General features: G+C 42.7%; 1 protein-coding gene across 1 annotated transcript; it reads right to left on the bottom strand.

The window, feature by feature from the left end:
• Nucleotides 1-22,365: 22,365 nt before the first annotated feature.
• On the bottom strand, nucleotides 22,366-23,216 carry LOC123087815 (uncharacterized). The gene has a single exon (XM_044509929.1). The coding sequence runs from the start codon at nucleotides 23,090-23,092 to the stop codon at nucleotides 22,766-22,768; it is 327 nt and encodes a 108-aa protein (XP_044365864.1). The 5' UTR covers nucleotides 23,093-23,216; the 3' UTR covers nucleotides 22,366-22,765.
• Between the last annotated feature and the right edge of the window lie 521 nt (nucleotides 23,217-23,737).

The following is a 23,737-nucleotide window of genomic DNA, read 5'->3' on the forward strand; positions in this document are numbered from 1 at the left end:
TGGACTGTACGTGGAGAGGCTGACAGCTGGGTCCACGGCTGCACGCAAGGAAATGCCTCCTTATTACGCGCAAAATAATGATTCCTTCACCTGATAGTTGGGACCCAACGGAAGGGCCTCTGTATTTCATGAAAAAAGCGCCCCCCCCCCTCCCCCGCTGACAGCTCGGACTCACCAGCCATATCTTCGCACGCAAGGAAGTTTTTTTAGCCGAGAATGTAGAACAATCGTTCTACGGTATTTTCTATATTAATAAATAAAATAAAGAACAATTACAAAGGCTAAACAGCTAGTCTAAACTGAATCAACCAACACCAATTTTTGGAAACATGAGAGTATTTAGAGATTCTGTTCTATCCAACTGGTAATCAAATTGGCTTTATTTTGCTTTGATCGAAGTCTAGTAGTTTCCAGTCCTTCTCTGAGATAATGCTTCCAGGATCCATATCTCATCGGAACCTTTCTGAAGATTTTCTCATTCCTGGTCATCTAGGTGCTCCAACAGTGCATAATCACCACTTCCATAGCAATATCCTTAGGAATTTCACTGGGAGTCAACATGACTTTATCATAGATGGACATACCTCTATGCTTATCAGGAGCAATCCTATTCTAGCAGAGTCCAGCAAATTGGCAGTCCCAGAAAAGGTGGAAGCTAGTTTCCTCTATAGGCTCAGGACAGAGGGCACAATTATAATCCTCTAAGTGCATGTTTCTGCATTTAATCATATTCCTTGTGCTTAGTCTGTGATGAAGAAATAAGCAAAAGAAAATCATGTGCGTGAGCCTACACGCTATTTTCCATACCAACTGAAAGATCCCAAGTGCTTTACTTGGGCCAGTAATTGCTTTATACATGATCATAGAGGAGAATTTCTGAGTGGTGCCATCCATGATCCAAGAGTCTCTGCTTGATAAGGTCTCCCTAGTTGTGATTATGTCTTGAAGTTCATTGAACTAATTAAAAGCCTGGAGTGACAGAGGTCTATGGAAAATAATACTTAAGTCCTCATGCTGTTGAGCCTGTGACAGAGTGATGTCTGTATTGATAGCAAAAGAGTGTAGTTCAGGGAACAAAGTGCCCAGAGGAATGTTCATCCACTTATCTGACCAGAGCATTATAGTATCTCCTCTACCAGCTTTGCACTTTGTATGCTCTTTGAATGTAGGCAACACTTTCAATACTGATTTCCACCAGAATGAACCAATCAATCTATCTCCAAGTAAACTGTCCTAATAATATGCTTCCCAAATAATATTCACCCATCGGATGTATTCTCTATTGAAGAACTTGTGCAAAAATTTCATGAGCAGAGCTTGATTATGAGCCTGAAGATCTAGTACCCCCAGACCACCATGGGATTTAGGCGGAAAAACTTTCTCCCAAGAAATCAATACCATGCCTCTGTCCTGTGATCCATATTTTCTCTAGAAGCAATTCATCAGGTAGGAGTTAATTTGCTGAAGTGCAGTCTTTGGGATCATGAGAGTACACATGAAAAAGGTTGGCATGCTTGTAAAGACAAACTTGAAAAGGGTAAGCTTATCTCTAGTAGATAACATTGTTGAGCAGCGAAGCAGTGTGCTTTCAATTCTCTTCAACATAGGCAAATAGTCTTGAACTATTGGTTTGGAAGAGCTCAAAGGAAGTCCCAGGTAAGTGTGAGGCTAACAACCAATATTAATCCAAGCAGAGCTGAAAGTTCCAGCATTTTCTCATGAGGAGTATGTATTGAGATAATTGTGGACTTAGAGTAATTAATCTGCATGCCAGAAAATTCAGCATAGTGCAAAAGTAGATTTTTTTGATATGTTGGATTTGTCTGTGATCAGCCTAAGCCACAAGTACAGTATCATCAGCATACTGCACAATGGGGAAATCAGAAGAAGTGTTGTGTTGAAGTGGTGGATGCACCATGTTGTTCATCATGGCTTCATTAAACATGCTTTGCAGAATATTAGCTGCAATCACAAAATTAATGGAGATAGGGGATCACCTTGTCTAACACCCTTCATGCACAAAATTTGCTTGCCAGGAATACCATTAAGTAGGATTGAAGAGTATCCAGTCCCATAAATCATCTTGATCCAACTTATCCATCTCTCCCCAAATCCCTTGGCTTTTAGAGTTTGAATAATTTTGTCATGGCTAAGCATATCAAAAGCCTTTTCAAAATCCAGTTTCAGCATAATGAGTTCTTGCTTACCCTGATAACACTGGTAGATATACTCATATGCCCATGCCAGACAGTCTTGGATGCATCTCTTATTAAGAAAGCCATATTGATTCTTGTGCACCATTTTAAGAATATATCCTTGTAACCTGTTTGCCGGCAGCTTTGTGATTATGTTAAGAGTACAGTTCAATATGGAGATGAGTCTAAAATCAGATGGGCAAACAGCAGAATCCTTCTTGGGGATGAGAGTGATGAAGGAGTAGTTAATGCTTTGGAGATTAACTTTTCCTGAGTGGAAGTCCTCAATTAACTTGTAGAAATCAACAGCAATAATGTCCCAGCAATGTTTTAGAAAAGCAGCATTGAAGCCATCAGACCCTGGAGATTTTTCTGCAGGCATGTTATGAACAACTTTGTAAATCTCCTCTTTGGTGAAAGGACTTTCAAGAGCAGAGAGATCCTCTAAGGGGTTCAGTAGCTGGTGAATCTGTAGTGGATTACTAGTGGATGCCTTAGAGCCCATTCTTGCTTTAAAAGCCCTGAGAAGGATGGCATCCTTGGCCTGGTGATCATGATGTTCAAATCCATCCTCATCCTTTAACACAACAATACAATTATTTCTCAATTTGATAGTAGCCTTTGCTTGAAAATATTTAGTGTTGGCTTCACCCACTTTGAATTGTCTAATAGTGGCTCTTTGTTTCCAATAAACTCTTTGATGATCCAAAATGACTTGCATGTGTTCTTTGACATCATCTCTACCCATTTTTTCATCATTGGATAAACTTCTGCATTCCTCAAAGTAATCATAGCAAAGAATAAAGAAATTGGAGTTATCAATGATCTTCTTCAAATCTAAGAGGTCTCTAGCCCAGTTCTTCAAACCTTTCCTCAATCTTTTAAACTTGGTAGCAATCACCTTAGCACTGTATTGTACATCCACTAGTTGTGCCCAAATACCTTGCACAATCTCTCTGAACTGAGCATGTTCTAACCAATAGTTCTCAAATCTGAAGGCCTTAGATTTGGGAATATTTGTACCAATTGAAATCATGATTGGGATATGATCAGGGGTTGTCTTTGCAAGTGGATGAGCAAGAGTGATAGGATACTTAAGAGTCCAAGCTTCTGAGGTGAAGCACCAGTCCAGCTTCTCCAGGAGTGGGGCATCTTGCATATTGCTCTAAGTAAAGTTCCTGCCTTTTAGGGGGATTTCAGTCAAATCTTGTCTGTTGATAGCTTCATTGAAAGATAGCATACCATTAATGCACCCCCCTTCTCTGCTTCTGTTGTGTGGGTATCTGATATAATTAAAATCCCCCATAATAATCCAGTGTGCATCATCTGCCATAGGAAAGTCTGAAACCAGTTAATCAAATTTGTTCTCTCATTGGGTTGACAGGGCCCATACACATTTGTGAGGAACCATGAATCACCATCCAGCTTTCAGGTAAATTGCATAGTTAATGAGAAATCATTGATGTGATGCAGCTGTCCAAAGAAGATGTTATCATTCCATGCTATCAAAAGACCTCCTGAAGCACGCATAGATGGAAGGTAGGAGAATTGGAGATTGGGAGAATTTGGAGATTGTCCTAGGACAAAAGTTCTCAGACAGGCTGAGTCAATCAACTCTCTCTTAGTTTCCTGAAGACATAGGATAGAGCATTTGGATTCCTCCACTTTATTGGATATAGCAGTCCACTTCTTGGGATCATTAAGTCCACGAATGTTCCAATTTAGAATATTCCAATTTATGTTCATTGGGAGGAGATAGAGCAGAACGAGTCATCACAGAACATGCCTGAAAAGATGAAGACAAACCAATACCCAGAACAAGAAGTATAGATAGATCTTGTTGTGGGAAATACCACAAAGTCTGCACCAGGATACCCAGATAATAAGAGGTCCAACTACTGTGCACAGTTAACATGGATTGCAGATACATCGGACACATTGCATACATAAAGATTCTATTACAAAAGTTGATCTCCAGATGATCTCCAAAATGGCTTTAGAGCCATTTCTTGTTCTTCTCTTTGGTGGCCGTGTTACCTTCCATCACAGGTCCTTCTCCTTTGCTTTTCTTGGCTCTCTTGCTAAGGAGTTCTCCAGATGTGACCTTGTGAGGTACCTTGCAGAAAGAGGTATTCAGACACTTAACTACTTTAGCAGATAGAGTAGGTGGGGCAGCATGAGAAGCCAGGCAGTTTTTATCTCTACATACTGCTTGCTTGAAACCTTTAGACAGGTTTTGTAATCTGTAGCTCCTCCTACCTCAGTTTCTACCAGAGGAATGTTGTCCTTCCTCTTCTTGTTTTTGTGCAGAGTAGATTTGGAAGATGCTAACAGAGATTCAGAAGGACACTTGTCCTGTGAAGTCTCCACTCCTTGTTCCTATGATTCCTATGATGGAGTGGAGACAAGACATGCCAAGACATCATTATTATGACAGCTCTTAGGGAAAGAGAAAGGTAGGGTAGAATTACAAGAAGATGCTTGCTTGATGATATCCCAAACTGGGATGTAATGATTTTTTTGGCCCAAGGGAATTTATCTGGGTTCAGGAAATTAACTGATAGAAAATTGACCCAATCAGAAGGTACCTGAATGATATTGACACTATCAGGTTTTGGGGCAATGTGTTGCTTCCATATCTTAGCTCCCTCTTTACCAAGATGAGCTTCTTCATTGATCTCTTGCAGGACCTCTTGATCTTTTTTCAATAGTGTAAGATTCTGCACAAAAGGTGTGAGCCTGATTAGCATAGGCTGGGACAGGGAATCCAGGTGGAGAAGATAAGTCTGAAAAGTTGTATGTACCTGTGATAACATGAGCCATCTGCATATCTATGTCAGCAACTTGAGTTTCTAGATCCAGGGTGTTGTTATCCCGACCCAATGTATCCTCTGCTAAGCCATTGTCTTCACATATCTTGAGTGGTTGCAGTATATCATGCCGAGGAGCTAAGTCCAGTCTGCTAACATTAGCAAGAACTTCAGAGAGCATCAGATCATCATGAGAATCTTTGTTATTAGTATCTGAAAAGGTGTTGAAGGCTTCAAGCATAGGGTCAATCAGTTGTACCATGGGCAAAATAGGAATAGCAGGTGGTATAACCAAAATGGGTTGAATTGGCTGGGCCTTAGGCACAGGCATTTCCTGTTGGGCAAAAACTGGCACATGCATCTCTTGTTGGGCCAACACATGCTCACGTTCAGGTCCATTGGGCTGCAACATATCATTCGAATATGGAAGCAGAACCTGCATTGGCGCCAAAGGGCCATTAGCAGAAGCATAGGAGCTAGCACTATTGTCAGGTGGGATCTGTGAAATAGTGAGGATACTGTTGGCATCTTGAACCACATTGACCTCTTCATCAAGTGGTGCCATTAGATCATTGAGTGCCATAAATTCTCCAGCATGAAGTTCAATATCAGCATTTTGGGGCAGAGCCCAATGCCCTCATCCTGGCAAATCCTCCTCTTCATCCTCTTCTACATTTTGTTCTTGTTCAGCAAATTGCCCATCTACTGGTTGCTACCACTTGAGCTTGCGTTGGTTTTTCCCTTGAAGAGGAAAGGGTGATGCAGCAAAGTAGTGTAAGTATTTCCCTTAGTTTTTAGAACCAAGGTATCAATCCAGTAGGAGATGACACATAACTCACCTAGTACCTGCATAAACAGTCAAGAACCTTGCAACCAATGTGATAAAGGGGTTGTCAATCCCTTCACGGTCACTCGCAAAAGTGAGATCTAATAGATATAATAAAGTAAATATTTTTGGTATTTTTGTTGTATAGATTGGAAAGTAAATATTGCAAAATAGTAAACGAGATGCGATATAATGGAAAAGAGATGTAATATAATAGGAAAGAGACCCGGGGGGCATAGGTTTCACTAGTGGCTTCTCTCAAGATAGCATGTATTACGGTTGGTGAACAAATTACTGTCGAGTAATTGATAGAAAAGTGCATAATTATGAATATATCTAAGGCAATGATCATGAACATAGGCATCACGTCCGTGTCAAGTAGACCAAAATGATTCTGCATCTACTATTATTAGTCCACACATCGACCGCTATCCAGCATTCATCTAGAGTGTTAAGTTCATAAGAATGGAGTAATGCATTAAGCAAGATGACATGATGTAGAGGAATAAACTCAAGCAATATGATATAAACCCCATATTTTTATCCTCGATGGCAACAATACAATATGTGCCTTGCTGCCCCTACTGTCACTGGGAAAGGACACCGCAAGATTGAACACAAAGCTAAGCGCTTCTCCCATTGCAAGAAAGATCAATCTAGTAGGCCAAACTAAACTGATAATTCAAAGAGACTTGCAAAGATATCAAATCATGCATATAAGAATTTAGAGAAGAACCAAATAATATTCATAGATAATCTTGTTCATAAATCCACATGTCATCGGATCTCGGCAAACACACCACAAAAGAGTATTACATCAAATATATCTCCAAGAACATTGAGGAGGACTTTGTATTGAGAATCAAAGAGAGAGAAGAAGCCATCTAGCTAATAACTATGGACCCGAAGGTCTATGGTAAAATACTCATGCTTCATTGGAGAGGCAATGGTGTTGATGTAGAGGCCCTCCATGATTGAATCCCTCTCCGGCAGATCACTGGAAAAGGCCCCAAGATGGGATCTCACGGGTACAGAAGGTTGTGGTGGTGGAAAAGTGGTTTCGTGGCTCCCCCTGATGTTTCTAGGGTATAAGAGTATATATAGGCAAAAGAAGTATGTCGGTGGAGCTACGAGGGGCCCGCGAGAGTGTGTGTGTGGGGGGGTGCGCCCTCCTGCCTCATGGACGCCTCATGGCGTTTCTGACTTCAACTCCAAGTTTTCTGGATTGCTTGCAGTCCAAGAAAGATCATCACGAAGGTTTCATTCCATTTGGACTCTGTTTGGTATTCCTTTTCTGCAAAACTCTAAAAGAGGCAAAAAAAACAGAAACTGGCACTAGGCCTCCGGTTAATAGGTTAGTCCCAAAAATAATATAAAAGAGCATATTAATGCCCATCAAACATCCAAAACAGATAATATAATAGCATGTAACAATCAAAAATTATAGATACGTTGGAGACGTATCACTGGTTCAAGTGCAAGCTGGAGATTTAATAGAGGATCATTTTGCTACATTGGAATATGAACATCATCATGTTCATGCTGCTGAAGTGGCCCAACAAAATGATTATGCTGATTTGGATGAAAGTTCAGTTGGGCTGGAACATGATGAGGATTACCAAAAGGCTCAATTGGATCATCATCAGGTGCCTCAATCCCCAAGACCTGATGCTGCAAGATGACTACGGGGACAGTGAGGGAATCTGTCTGGAAATCATAGCCTTATTCAAAAACTGGGCTGGCAGGGATATCACTCAGCTGTTCAACTCTCACTTTAACCAGAAGATTGGCACGTGTGCTTCTATTAATGTCCCAGCTAAGGAACTTGCCAAACTTGCTGACTGCATTGTTCAGTTCTTGAATGTCCCTCCTATCAAAAGGATATCCACAAATTAAGATCCATACATCTCTATTCATAACCAACCGCCTCCAATTCAGACCCTTGTTATGTGGTTGAAAAACCACATGGACATCAGTGAACTAATGAGGGCTATCAGAAACCAGAGCATCTCTATTGAAAACACTCGCCATCTTGATATAAGCTTGTCCAAACGGACATGGTTCGATCTCTGAAAACCCTATGTGCTTATCACTGAGAAAATCAGTGAGTACCTCTTTGATCGTACTGAATGCCATAGGCAGATTTGGCATAGGGACAATAGATGCTATTGCCCATTCCTCATGGGTCGCCGGTGCCGCTCCATTGATGATCTTGATGCGCGCAGGTCTCCCCTCCACCTCGATGCTCTGGTGATTCGGAGGAAGGAATGGAGTGGGATCGAACGGAAAAGTGGCCATAGTGCCAGCACTACTACTCTGCTGCAAAGGAGATGGGATTGCTATGGAGGATGGATTGGGAGAGATGGTGGATGCAAGGAGTCGCTGAGCGATTGAGGTTTGGAAGGAGCTGCTCTGAAGGCTACCAACCTAGGGTAGAGGCAGGGCATTAACTTGATTTGCCTGGGTGGTCCGCGGTGTGACTACCTGATTAGTCACAGTCGCGGAAACAGTTGCCAGTTGCCTTGGAAACTCCACCGTCGGGCGACTCTATGGATTGGGCTTGTTGACTGGGTCGTGATGGGCTTGGGAATAATAATCTCGCGCAATGTGGCCCCATCTCTTACACTTGTGACACTTGATATGATTCATGCAGCTGTGCCTGCTATGGACCGGGAGAAGACATCGGATCCAGTAATCTCTCTGTGGGCTTTTTTGAAAACGAGATAATCCCGCCTCCTGATTAGTAAATGTAGCATTATGAGCATTAACTCCCTGTTGATGAGCTGCATGCGAAGAAGGCGCTGGACGCAATTGATCATGGCGGAGGCGGTCTACCGAAAGATTTGTGTTGCCTGAATCTCTGAAGGTAGCAGGTGATCTAAGAGCTTGAAGATATGAATTTCTAGGATGGTTTCTGAAAGTGTGAGTCCAAGCATCTTCTTTCTCTTGCAGATATTGGTCAAGTTCCCAGCTAGAATTAGGACGCCCGTTACCCCAGAGAAGGAAATTGATATTGATCAGTGGGAGAGAAACGTTACCCTCTTTGATAATGGAGAAACCAACTTCTTTTGTTGATATAGAGAATTTGAATGACCAATTTTGAAGACGAGAGACCTAAAGAGAGAAGCACGCCCACCGAAACAAGATAGGAGTATAGTGCTTACAGATTCCTCCGTGAGGCCGATACGAGATTTAGTGAACTCAGCAATGAGGACGAACTCCTCCATATCCTTGCCTTCCTCATAGTTGATCGTAACACCCCATTTTTTCAAGACTTCGGCCGCAAAGTCCTGGCCTCTGTCGAAGTTCAGATCTGCAAGAGACATGGTGAGAAAGTAGTAGATCACCTGAGATGAGAAAACGGAGTGGGTGAGAGGTGGACACCGGGGCCGGAGTGGCCACCAGCGGCATCCGGAGCGGGGGCTAGGATAAAATGCCGCACTCAAGGAAGTGCCTCCTTATTATGCACAAGAAAATGAATACTCCCCCTGCTAGCTGGGACCCACCATAGTGAGAGGCTGACTTATGGGCCTACTAGGTTGACACAGACGGAGATCTTTGTCAACTTAGTTAATATGAACGATTCTCGCTCCAGTGACCGTATGATATCCATCCAATGGCTGTAGTGCTTCTTCAACCTCTGGCCTTCTTGCTCCAGCCGCACAAACCAGCGCCAGTCATGCCGCCTGCTCCTGCCTCTGGTGGGCCACTCTGCTGCCGCGCAGGCCTGACCGCCCCACCCTACTCCAACCTCTGGCCAGGCCATTCCTCTACTCACCCACAACCCCTAATATTCTGCGGCGACGGCAGCCTCACACCACAGCCGAACCAGTCACCCTCATACTCCTCTCCGCGTGGGCATCCACTGCCGCGTCTTCCCCAGTTCCACGTCGTCCCCTTCCTAGGCCCCGTCGTCGTCCACCGCCTTGGTACTCTTGGCGTGGCGTGGTCAATGTGGGCAAGGAACGACTTCCATCGGAAGAGTACTTTACGTGGAGAGGCTAACAGCTGGGTCCACGGCCGCAACAAGGAAGTGCCTCCTTATTACGCGCGAAATAATGATTCCTCCACCTAATAGTGGGGTCCCACCGGACGGGCCACCGTATTTCGCGAAAAAATGTTTCCCCCTGACTGCTAGGACCCACCAGCTACATCTTCGCACGCAAGGAAGTGCGTCCATATTATGGACAAAAAATATGACCCCCCTGACAACTGGGACCCACCAGCTATATATTTGCACGCAAGGAAGTGCCTCCTTACCTCCCTGACAGCTAGGACCCACCCGGTCGAACTGTATGTAGGGTTTTCTGTCTGGTCGTGAACGTGTACGTACATACTGGTTGATCGGTCTGTCTGCAGGCTGCAGCGATGAACCGTGGCGGAGTAAAGAAGGGCAGGTGTCGTAGTAGAGGCATAGACGTAGCATGTCACGCAGTCCCGTCTATATCGTGTACACGTATGTAGAGCCAGGGTGCAAGAAAGTAAATACAGCCACGTACGTACATACGGGAGGGGTCTCGAACGCCTACTCGCGCATACGGACGGATAGGGCTCGTGTACATGGAGAGGCAGCGGAGAGCAGCAACGACGTCCTGTTCATCGGCAGCCAACCGGCTGGGTCGGAATGGAAATTTGTGTCTTTGTGTTCATCGGGAGGCAACGGAATGCGTCATGTTCATTGGGAGCCAACTGCCTTGGACAGAACAGCCAAAACGAGGCTTGGCGTACCGCAGAACAGAGGAAACGGCCTTCTGTTCGACCGCCTATGGTCGAAACGGGATCCTGTTCACCAGGAGGGGTCTGGCGTACTTCAAAATGGAGGAAACAGACTTCTCTTCGACCTCCTATGGTCGAAACGGGTCCTTTTGATCGGGACGGGTGTGGCGTACTGCAAAACGGAGGAAACGGACATCTCTTCGACCTCCTACGATCGAAACGGGGGTCTTGTTCATCGGGAGGGGTGTGGCATACCGCAAAATGGGATTCCACGGGCTACTGATCATCCACTGTCTACTGCATTGCTCCAGTTTCCATGTGCTACTGTTCATCCACCGTCGACCTCCTCCAGCCTCCACCTACGACTGTTCTTCCATGGTGTCTCCCTCCTGCATCCACCAGCTACTATTCATCCACGGGCTCCTGTTCATCCAGCCTCCACCAGCTGCTGTTCAACGAGCCCTCCACGGGCTACCATTCATCCAGCCCTCCACCTGCTACTGTTCAATCAGCCCTCCACAGGGTCATGTTCATCCACCCCCAACCGGCTCGATCAGGGTCCTGTTCATCCAGCGGCAACAACCTCTACTACCACGGGGTCCTGTTCATCCAACCCTCACCGGGAATTGTTGAGCCAACCCCCAATAATGCTCACTGTTCATCAAGAGGCAACAGGTTCGATCGGCTTCAGTTAGCAGTAGTAGCGAAGGAATCGCTCGATCAGGTTCAGTTAACAGCCAGGGATCGATCGATCGCTCGGGTTCAGTAACAAGTAGCCAGTGCAATCGCTTGGTTCAGTTGGCGAACGCCTCGCTCGGGTTCAGTTAGAGCCCAACGCCTCGCACCCACACGCATATGTGTGCGAGAGAAACACGCAATCCTTCCGTGCATTGCTCGGCTCCGACCACCCACCGTAACTAGAAACTCCCCGATATTTTCCTCGCCCTCGCTTCTACCACGGTTTTTTCATCATGGTCGGCTCAAAGAATGTCATGTAGCTGCGTCTCCGGCCCGCCCAGGATGAAAATCCCATTTTCTATCATTATTTTTTTGTCATAGAAGTAGGATCCCACCACATCTATGATGATACCGGGTTTTGTCACAATTATCGTCCTAAGCATGACAGAAAAAAAATCGTTCGGTCCAAAATGTCACAGATGTGTCTTTTTTTGTAGAGGTAAGTCTAAATACTACCGTGACACATCCATATGGAGTGCGACGCCAATACCCCAAAGTTAGGATTTTGGGCTTCAGTCCTCAAGGTGCGACATATTCTTCTTAAAAACACCTTTTATCGAATTCTTGATGGAAATTCATCCATTTGGAGCTCTCCTTGGTTTTCTTATTGGCGGACAACATACAATCATTTAAAAATCCATCCAAGACATTATGCATATCCAACCTAGGTTAAGGACTTGTGGATCCCAAACCAAAAGGTTTGGAATGTTAGTCTTATCTATAGCCTGTTTAAATATGAGGTGGCTAATAGTATTGTGAAGGTACCAATCATTCGGCAGGATGGACCGGATATCCTCTGTTGGAAATTGCATACCTCAGGAAAATGTACATCCAAAACTACTTACAGGGCATGCTTGCAGGACTTGCAGCAACAAGAATCAAGTATACTCAGATAGGTTCCTAGAGAAATTAAGCAGATGTTGAGAAATGTATGGAGAGACAAGACCATGGTGCCTAGAGTGCAGACCTTTGCATGGAGGCTCATAAGAAAAGCATTACCATCAATTAAAAGAGAAGGTAGATACTCCATTCATATCCAAAAGAATTGCATTAGATGTGGCCAGGAAGAAGATGAAATACATTTATTTTTTACTTGTCCATTTGCGAAGGCTGCATGGATTTCCCACCCGTGGTTTATTAAATCTGAGTTTCTTTCCAATAATAATGATAGTATTGTAGCGATTGTTCATACACTTCTTAACTCGGGTCACCCTAATGTCTCTCTCACTAATATAAGGACTTTTCTTTGGTGCATTTGGAAAGCTAGGAACGACATGCTCTTTGGTAGGAAAGAAAATAATCCCATGCAGGTTTATCAAGCAATGAAGGACATCTTACAAAACCAGGAGTTGGCATTCCATACTAGTCTTACAGGGCAATGCAATATTCAAAATATACAAAATCATGTGTCTTTAAGTTCACAGAAGCAGGGCACTACAGGTTCAGTTCAAGTCATGAATTCAAAATGCAAGGTTTATATAGACGTGCCATGGAAAGCAGAGAAGAAAAACACCGCATGAATTAGTGTATCCATTCACTTAGAAGAAGATTGACAGGAAATCGATATTTGTATTCTTGCTATGGAAGAACAGGTTGGCTCCCTGCTTTAGGCAGAAGCAATGTTGCTTCAGGTAGGGGCTCAGATAGTAGCTGACATTGCTATTGGAGAGGTTACGTTCTTCATGGATAATCAAACTCTGGCCCACACAGCAATGTCCAAAGATATGTGTAACAACCCTGGGAATTGGAAAATAAGGAATCACTTAGCTAGCTTCTTTGCTATCACCAGCCATATTCAAACTATTCTTCATTACATTCAGAGGGAACTTAACAGGAGAGCACACATTAATGCAGCTAAAGCCTACTCTTCAGACTCCAATGGTTGTTCCAGTTTAGCTTGTAGTAGCAAGGCTTGTAGAGCTTATCAATTCCCTATGCTTCTTAAGCTAGGCAATCTCAATGTTGAGCATTGTAAAATTATAATATCTTGTGCTTGAGATTAATGAAAGGTGCTAGTGGCGCCACCGCCTTGTTCAAAAAAAGAGAGACAATATGCTTTTTGCAATGGTTGTTTTGTAAAACATGGTGTATTGATTTGTTGTTAGTTCATTTAGCCTGTTGTGCTAGTAGTCTAATACTAAAGTGACTGTTTAGGTGGTCACCATGGGCTGTATGTAACTGATGGTCACTAGAATTTATGTAAACATATAGTTTTGATTGCTGGTTATAGGTACATACTAGAACAAATCAATTATTACATAAATCTTCTAGTTTTTTGAGAAAAATACCTAATAATAGCTACCATGTCTGAATTTGTTCAGATGCTAACAGTAGCATTGTTGTGCTATAATATAAAGTAAGGTTCCACTTAGTGTATATTTTGGTTCATACCTAAATTAGCATACTAGTCTTTGTACATTAATCCTGTGTGTTCTCTGACAAAGCTAATAAACAAAACCATGTTTAAATTTGGTAACATGCTGATTTAAGCCTTTGTAAACAGGGAACCTTTTGGTATATGTTGTTATTTCATACATACTAACGAAGAACTCTCATGAATATAACAACATATTTTCTTATAAAGCAATGTCTTAATATTTATGTTAATTTTAGTTTTCCTTTAGTTTTTTTCGTAGTTTATTCCATGCTTTGCAAGAAAACAAGTCCTAAAGAAGCTGATGATTCCATCATTTCAGAAGACCATCGCTACCCACCATAGAAAGGGGATCCATTCCTTTCTGTCTAATGTTGCTCTACACGCCATGTAGAAGATTTCGAGCGCTTCCCGGACAAAACACCGCCCCAACTCATCGAGTATCTCTGACTCCTCGGGTATACCCCGACCTTGACAATGTAATCCTCAACATTCTCCATTTATAAAAAAATACAACGCAGGAAATATTTTTTACCACATTGGGAGCCTAAACCTTAGTAAATCGTGCACCCCGTTCACTTGTCTTCTAGATACTATACTAGTATCATGACATGACATCCCTCGACTACAAATTTCACGTACTAGCTTGAGAAACCAACGTCAGGACCCACAAAAATCCCTCAACACTTGATGCCACAGACTTGTTTCAGAATTGAAGCACCTTGCTACCGTCCGTAGTTCCCACTCATGTTGGGTGCCTAACACCCGCTGTTGGAGTCTTGGACTAGGGAGAACTCACAACGTCGTCTGTCGACCAGGTGGTTCGGACCGAGGACCCCCATGGTGGTTCACTGATGGGCCACTTCGGGCGGCACATGATTTATACAAGGAGGTTTCTACAAGACTTGACGCACAAGACGAGGACTCATGTTTTCCTATGCCTCTGGTACATTATGTAAACCGAGACCAGACTAGTCAATAGATCATTACATTACAACTTAGATCAATGATCTCATGGTAGATACTTGTACTTTATACTATACCCCACATGAATACAATCAAAAGCAGGACGTAGGGTATTATCTCTTCCAGAGAGCCCGGACCTATGTAAAATCATGTATCCATGTTACCATCGCTCCAAGATGCCTAAGTTAGGACCCCTACCCCAAGATATGCCGGATTTAGCACTGACACCCGCCATTTCCGCGCCAAGGTAGCTCAACGTCGTCTTGCCTCTGATGTCGCTCCCTCGATCATTGAGAATGCCCCTATCATGGGCTAACCAGTCGACGTCGTCTATTCGTCCTCCTAGCACCTCTAGTCATTCGCCAAAGATCATCCGCCGTCATGTCGCTGCCGTTCATCATGCACTTTCCCTGACACTCCCAGCCCTACCAAAGCTCTGTGGTAACATCGTGCGGCCACTTCTCCTTTCTCACCCCTGACAGACTCGATTCGGCTCTTCCCGACTGAAGAGGACTCCACTGCTTGTGAGGTTTTTGATGATTCTTCCTGGGGGCATGTTATGTTTGGTTTGCATTTGTGCAAATTAGTTACTTATTTTTTTCTTAGAGCGGTGTAGATGACATTGCCTCTCATGACTTATGGATTTGGCATTGCTACTTTTGCTTGCACTCTGACATTGAATCAATATTTTGCATAGATCTCATATTGTTTCTAGGCCAACAAATCGGAAGCTCTCGCATACAACTGCATGGCCAATGGGCATGATTATAACCAAGTGTATTGTCTAGACGACATACTTTCTCATTCTTGGTCAAAAATTGCGAAGAGAGTTTCTAACCCCCAAGGTAAGAAGAGATGCCACTTTGCAAAGGTTCAAAAACGACGAGGAAATACATTGAAAGAGTGTTCGGTGAGTTGCAAGCTAGATAGGATACATTAGGGAAGATCATGAAGGATTGTGTGATCCTACATAACATGATCATCGAGGATGAGAGGGATTCCCAAGTGAACTACGACTACGACTTTGTTGGCAGCACTTTGAAACCCCGTAGTTACCTGAACCAGATTGAAGCTTTCTTCGAGGCATATCGAAAGATTGAAGATAAGGCATCACATGAGCAGCTTCACAAGGATCTCGTCGAGCATCAGCGGAAGCTACATGAACACTAGATTTGTTCAAATTCATTTATTCTTCAATAATTTTGATTATCTGTTGCATTCAGACCCTATTTATTTATTTAAATTTGAATATATTGTTTTAAAATGTTGTTGAATTGTGTGGTGTCGCAAAATGAAAACTTCATTCACGTTGATGCGATATTGGAGTTGAAATGGAGTTTATATGCATGAGGTCAAATTATTAAGGCTGTAGTTTTAGGGAACCTTAGTTTGCCCACTTGTTCCGTAGACTTCTAAAAATATATAAAAAGCTTCGAAAACAAGTTTTAAAGGCGGCGAATTTAGGGAATCTGCTGCCAGAGTTGCTATAGATAGGAGTATATTTGAGGACCTTAATAACTGGCTTCTCGACCTACAACGGCTGGTACGAGTTGGCTTATGTTCTTCAAACATGAACAAACCACTCCTTCGTTTTCCAATGTAATTAACCTGGGGCATCCACTACTGTAGCAACTCAACTTGTTGGAAAATATAAGTAAATGGATTGATTCTTCCTTTCCATGCAGGAATTAAGCAATACAGTTAAGGGCAGTCACCTGACTTATAAATCAGGTGACTTAAAACCAGTGACTTATAAGTCACGCCTGTTTGGTTGTCACTGTTGGAAACAAACTTTAGGGATAAACGTGAGAGGATCTTAAGCCTAGCATTAGACCACCTAATACAGATTAATAGAAAAGGGTTCGTGATTTCTTACAGGTTCTGACGGAAGCCTTGATCCTGCTTGATGCACTCCTCATGTAGCCTATGGCTACACCTTGCCTCGAAACATAAAGATGGTTGGAGAAGAAGTGCAGGAATAGGACCTCAAAGCAAGCAGCAGGAGCGCCGCAGTAGGACTGGTCACCGGCACTGACCTTGCGGTGGCCGGCGGTGGTAGTCGGTCTTCTGATCACCTTGAGCGCCTTCTTTTTAGGATCGGTTGTTAACAAGTTGTATGACCCGGATATGTGTGTGTGTTTTTTTGAAGGGGTACATCCTGCTCATTATATAGGTGGCGCTAAAGGGATCAGGGACCAAAACCAACAGCTGGATTTGGTGCCTCCGATCACGGCACGTACGTGGGGTAAAAAGGGCCCCCCCTTTTTATTTCTCTTGGTCAGTATTGACCTGAGATCAAAATTCCAACATTCTCCCCCTTGATCGTAAGGTCAACAAACATCATAAGCCCACTCTTAATAAAATTAATATACCAAAGTAAGGTGTTGCAATGGCCAGTGAAGTGCCATTGAACCTCAATACTTATAGTACACCATTTTATCTTGAAATGATAACATATTACTTTATGGGAGTTGGTTTATTTGATGGTCCTAATTCCAGGATCAAAAAGCTTTCCTAACCCATATGCCGGCAACATAATCATAAATATGGGTGGTGAGCCTTTGATAAACGGATCCATAATACATACGATTCATTTTTATATGCTTAACATCATTAGCTTGATCCTGGGTTCTATCTTTCACAACATGAAACATATTGCCAATGGTTTTGGCAACACCATTTGACTTGTTGTTACTCGCATAGAAAACTGCATGTTCATAATGCAACAGGTGGGTTTTATAAATGTTGTCTACCACCTTAATTTCGGGAATAGAACATCTTTGACATACAACCTGCCCAAAAGCCTCTTAACATACCACATCGTAAATTGCATTATTTCTAATGCCATCAATGTCATTATGGAGGTCTTCCACGATATAGCTCCATATGCGAGAGTGAGGATGTAACATAATGTGGAAACTTTAATATCCACACATCTCGCAGAAACAATGTCTGAATAATCGAGGATATCGAGGTTATCAGACTTCTTATTAGTGAGCATGTAAACCATTATTGCCTTGCATATCTACAAGATTTTTCGCGGCTTCTCGAGTGGTCCATTTCCGGACTTGTCTATTTGCCAATTATTCCGATCATAAATAGGACAAGTTCATAATTGAAAACTTACATTGCTTCAGACAGCTGAAGCATAAGGAACTAACATTACCTGATCAGTTCATAATGGTTCCTTGGACACTAAATTGTCCACCTTTATTGCCCTTGACTTTAGTAGCAGGTGCGATAGAGTACTACCACGTAATATTTTCTTCCGTACTCTATCAACGTATGTCATCATCATAAAACTTATACTCCTTTTGGACCTATATCTTGGCGAAACTCAATACAAGCAAAGTATGAGGCATCACCAAGATCCTTCATGTTACAAATAGAAGATAGAAATTACTTGGCTCGCCAAAATATTATATCTCCACAAGTTAGTGATCTTACTCCCCCTCGTCTTATAGTATGAGTGTCCCAACGCTTGTATTATCACATAATTGTATTTCTTTAGATAACATGCCTTATGTCAACTTCACCCATGACAAAACCGTACAGTTGAGTCATACATACATTATCACTAAGTCAACACAAGAGCATGTCATAGTAATAACACAAACGTAACAACAACTCACTGAGGAAATTCTATGGAGTTCCATACATCATTAGAGTTCATAATCTTCATCCTATATGGCAAAAAGCCACTAAGATGAACATTCACACACATTATTGATCATAGGGAAATTGTTGAGTCTCAACAATAAGTGTTGCATTAGAGAAAAAGGAATCCCCTCAATTTACCTGATGCATATGAACAAAGATCTAATGGAGTTATCCTTAAGATTAATGCTCATAAGCTCTAGGTTTCCCGATGATCACTTTATTTAGAAGATGGAAAGTATATCCACAAATCTTGATAACAATCGTCTCACCTCTAAACCACAACACCGTTGGGCTGGAGGTGGAAAAGAACTTAATGAACTGTGTGACAAATGATTATAAACAACGTTAGTCAGAAATATAACCACAAGACACATGATACTGACAAAACTTGCCACTTGAGTGAAGTGTCACATATGATTATAAATGACATTGGTCATATATATAATCAACATGTTACATCATGATGGTCATTAGACTAGCAAGCTTCACTTTAGCATTCATGTGTGCTTCACAATGCTCATAAGGGATTAAGTACACATTAACGTAATAAAAAGAGTAATTTTTATCCATTCTTCTAAATAAGACTTGTTGCATCTTAATTAGATAATTGACATTAGTATATGTTTTTCATACATTCTCCAACCAAGACTTCTCGTTGGTTCTATCTTTAATTGAAGAATTAACATACATATTTTGCTTAATTGTACATGCTATGATCTAAGTAGGAGAAGTGAACGCGATATCTCATATTAAATGAGACTTTCATTCTCCCCCTCGAAATGTGGTCTAAAACCACAATTTTGATGAGGTCTCATTAATCACACTCCTGTGACATCTTCAATGGTAACATAGCATATAATCTTTACATAAGATTCATTTAGTGAAAAACATAACTCGTCTCACCATATGGTGGGACTAACATTACATAAATTGAGTTTACTTAATAACATATAAAATCACGTCATCTATTTGAGAGACGAAATTAAGGTTTTCCAATAACTAGGAGCATGAACAAAACATCATCAATAAGATGAAGAATTAAGTCATTTGCAAAAGCTAGTGGAATAAATCTAATAATTTTGACTTTAATCTCCTTTGCATTAGTGATGTGTATGATGGCACATGCGTCCTCTCCCAATGTCTGCCTATCATCATGATTAAAAATCCTTCAACCTTATGGCAGAAAAACGTTGGGAGATTCTTTACATGATACAATGATCTCCACTCTCCATGTGGGAAAGATATTTACATAAGGTTCTTCTATGCCAAACAAAAGTTTGACATCATTATTATTGCTGGAAAGAGGAGACAACTTTATGATCATTATAACAAAAAAAAATCAAGCATGAACTAACCATGCAATGCCATGAATAAGAACATGCGTAATGTTTATTCTAATCCGTATCACCGTTGGGCAGATAACGAAAAAGAACCATACTCATTCATAAATGACACATGAAAAACATAATCAATGTTGGTCAGAATATCATCATATGCCATTAGAACATTTGCTCATTAAATCTCTAATCAAAACTTCTCGTTGGTTCCATTTTGACTAGAGAGATGTAAAATCTCGTAATGACCAGCAAGAACTATGGCTAAATTAATTGCCATCATTAACATAAAGCAACATCATAATATAATAATCATTTGTGCCATGAGTGATGCCTTTTGACACTAAATCTCACAACGATAATATAAATATTGAACCTAAGTGTCAAAGTTATCATTAGAATTCTCAATGACATACAATGAAAATGATGTTGGAATTAACATAAAAATATAAATGTCACACCCACCGAGTAATCATTAAAGAGGACATTCAGAGTGAAAATGTCATAAATATAAATCATCATAAGAATTTCCAAAAATATAAAATTTAGATATCAAGATTCTCCAAATTATAATATTTGGAAAATTAATAATTGTCAAATAAACGACCTTGAAAAAAAAACTGAACATAGTTTCTTCATTAAGAGAATTGATCACAACCCATTAACATCATTTTGGACCGTTATGAATATTTGAGAGGTGCACATCATAATAACAATGGCATGAATTGCACCAACCAACAACTTTAGTTTTGCCCAATAGGCATATTGCCCCAACATTATTATGACACATAGTGCGGTGCGAAAAAACGAACCACGCGGCCATCATCATTTTCCTTGAGGTGGCCTGAGCCCATTACAAATGACCACATCTTTAAGAAATGTCGTAAGTGTGGCATCAACATTAAATTCACACTCAATCAAAATTTACAAATAAAATATTTAGAAAATTCAATGAGCGATTCATAATTATGCTCAATATTAATATCCTCTAATAACATTAATTTCACCATTGAAATGATACTAGAAATGCTTTCATCATTAAATAGGTACCACTAAAAAAATGAACATTAATGTCACATTAAATCTTCCAAATAAAATTTCCCGTTGGTTTCATTTTATTCAGAAAATTTAAAAAACATAATTTCAACATAATTATAGGTAATTCCAAAACTTTTTTTTAGTGCATACACATTATTAGGAACTTAACAAATGCAGTAAAACTCCATAATATGCCTAAAAATATAATTCGACCCATAACAACCCACGGCTTTCAATTAATAAAATTTCATCATCATTAAATGATTGCCATAAAAGGGACATAAACGTTATTTACAAAAATTTCAAACATGACCTTTAGCATAGTTTAGGCAATTAAAACATATTAATAGTACATTATTAAAATATTAACAACATGAATTTAATGCAACAAAAAAAGAATTTTCCCAAAAGACATTATTTGGCCCACAGATTTCCATTAACTTTATCATCATTAACATTATTAGAAATAATTTTGGGCACATTTGTTTTGACATCACAGTGCATAAAACATTATAGAATAATATTAATACCCATAATGCACTGGAAAAAATGAAAACTGCCAAAACAAAAATATTTTGGTCAACAACAGGCGAAGGGAGCACGTTAAAGATCCGGCCCAGCAGCAGCAATTCTCAAAAACTGACCACACGAAAAAAAACAACATGGGCTGCCAGCATAACCTGGGCCTAAGCCCAGAGCCGAAACAGGCTCTTTTAGCGGCCGTAGGCCTGTCTTCTACTCCGCGTAGATCTGCGCCGTCCGATCAAATTGACGGTCCAGATCGAGCGCTGTCGGAACAAAACTGGCCACGACTTAACCCTAAATCATTTCTTCTTCCTCCCCTTCCGTTTTTTCCGCCCTACCAGCGAGAGAGCGGCGCGGTGGCCCGTGGCACGCCGGTCCATGGCGGCGTGGTGGCTTTGTTCGCCGGAGCAGCGTGCTGTGGATTGAATCCCGCGCGCTCCTCCATCGAACGTGGCGGCCCACGTCGCGCGCATGGCATAGAGGCGGAGAGATTGGAGGGCCGAGCGCCGACGCCTGTGCTTGAGGGTTTGACGACGACGTGTGCGGCGCGGAGGCCACTCAGCGTGCGTGTCCGTAAGATGCGGCGCCGGCTGCCTCGTCTCTTTTTGCATGCCGTCCCGAGAGATGGCGTGTTTCGGCCAAGATGAGCACGCATGGCTGCTGTCATCAATAACGTAAGTCCCAGCCCATCTTTTCTACAAATTTTCGATCTGGTCTTGGATTTGGGGATTTGATCTCTTTGCTTTTTCCAATTGGGGAAAAAATCTAGGGTTGGTCTTCCAGCTAATTGGCAAAATTTTGTGGTTCCTGAGATCAAAATTGACCTGAGATCAGTATTGACCTGAGATCAAAATTCCAACAGTCACCTGACTTATAAGTCACCTGACACACTTTCCCATATCAATCCACATCATGTAGGTGGTGAAACCCGCACAAAAGGGTTGACTTATAAGTTTTAAGTTGGGGTGGAGCAACTTATGACTTATAAGTTAGGGTGACTTATAAATAGAGTCTGTTTGGCAAAATAAGTCACTTTTTCACTTTTCGACTTATAAGTTGGTGACTTATTTGGAACCAAACATGCCCTAAGCTTGATGACCTTTTGCCAAAGTAATTAAGACATGTCGGCAAACAAGGACGGAGACAGACCATGTGCAATACAGGCACGGAAGGGGGTCCCAGATGTTCAAAAACTCTTGTCATTGATTGGCGAATCGGATGATGCACGACCGAATACATCCATATCCATCTGTGACACCAAAAAGGAAGAGAAAAGGAAAACATGCCCTCAATGATCAGAGATCCATCCTAACGCTGTGGCGGCAATCTATCAAATCACTCCAAGCTAGCTAGCACCTTATAGCTTAATTAATTAGGTACCATGCCAGTGCCGGGGATTCATTTCAGGCTCAACAAAAAGAAAACGGAGAAGAGTTTCAGGACTCGTCGTCGACGGTCTGCAGATTGAGCGCCAAAGGCTCTGAAATCTGGGTGCAGTGGACGATGTGGCAGTAGTATGTACTGGATCGATGATGAAACTCCTCGACCCATCGATCGATCGGTGGTGATGACGGAGCGCGTGGTCACGAGGCGGCGCTGTCGAGGACCTTGGCTTTGTTGTCCAGCATGGACCACATGACCTGCACGTCCTCGTAGGCGCACGCCATCACGTCGCCGTAGAGCTGCGCTGTCGTCGACGGGCTCTCCACCACCTCGCCCTGCGCCATCGCCGCCGCCGCCGCCGCCGCCGCTCCGGACCGCTTCAGATGGTGGCGCGTGCGCGGCGTCTTCTTGCCGTCGTGGCCGCTGCCGCCGTGCTGATCGTCGCTCCTCCCGCTGCCGTGCTGCGGGCTGAGGATGGTGCACGCCTTCCTGAACGGCGTCGTGATGGTGCGCTTCCAAGAACCCATACTCTATATGTGGTATGTCTAGCTAGGCAGTATACTATCTACGAAGTATCAAAACAATGGAAGTTTCTCTCTCTGTGTGTATGCAACTGTGCTGTAGAGCGAGAACCGGCTGCTCTGCCCGGTCCTGGGAGCCGATATATATCCATCGAGAGAGGAGGGTGGTGAGGGAAAGAAAGGTAGGGGAAGGTGGGGGAGGCAAGATCCGGAAGACAGGATGGGTAGGGGTGCACGTTGCGGGCGAGAGCGCCCAAGGGGCGGTAGGGACTTCCGCTGCATGTCTCTCGTCGACAGCCGCCGGATCACCTGCCCCCGCGCGATCGGACGGCTCGCAAGCCCCGGTAGGTCACCGCGGAGGGTACGCGCCACAAGAGGATTGTTTATCATTTCCCGTTAGCGATGAAGGAAGGTGAGTGAGTGAGAACAGAATCATGCGCGGGCACGTGCTCCGTGGTGGGGTGGCTCCGCGAATGATGAGGAGCAAGCGCACATGGACCCGTGGATGGGATCATGGCCGACGAGTGGACGACGACGGGCAGCGTACAGCGGCATGCGCGCCCCGCCGCCCCAGAGGCCAGAACCGTTAGCGTCCGGCCATCGCGTTCGTACGACGGCGTACGTACGCGAGGGGGAGGGCTCGTGGTCACC

This window comes from Triticum aestivum, chromosome 1B, assembly GCF_018294505.1.
Source record: "Triticum aestivum cultivar Chinese Spring chromosome 1B, IWGSC CS RefSeq v2.1, whole genome shotgun sequence".
Taxonomy (NCBI): Eukaryota; Viridiplantae; Streptophyta; class Magnoliopsida; order Poales; family Poaceae; genus Triticum; species Triticum aestivum.

Excerpts from the sequence above, each read along its gene's own strand:
- LOC123087815 (XM_044509929.1), bottom strand. The coding sequence starts at position 23,092 with ATGGGTTCTTGGAAGCGCACCATCACGACGCCGTTCAGGAAGGCGTGC.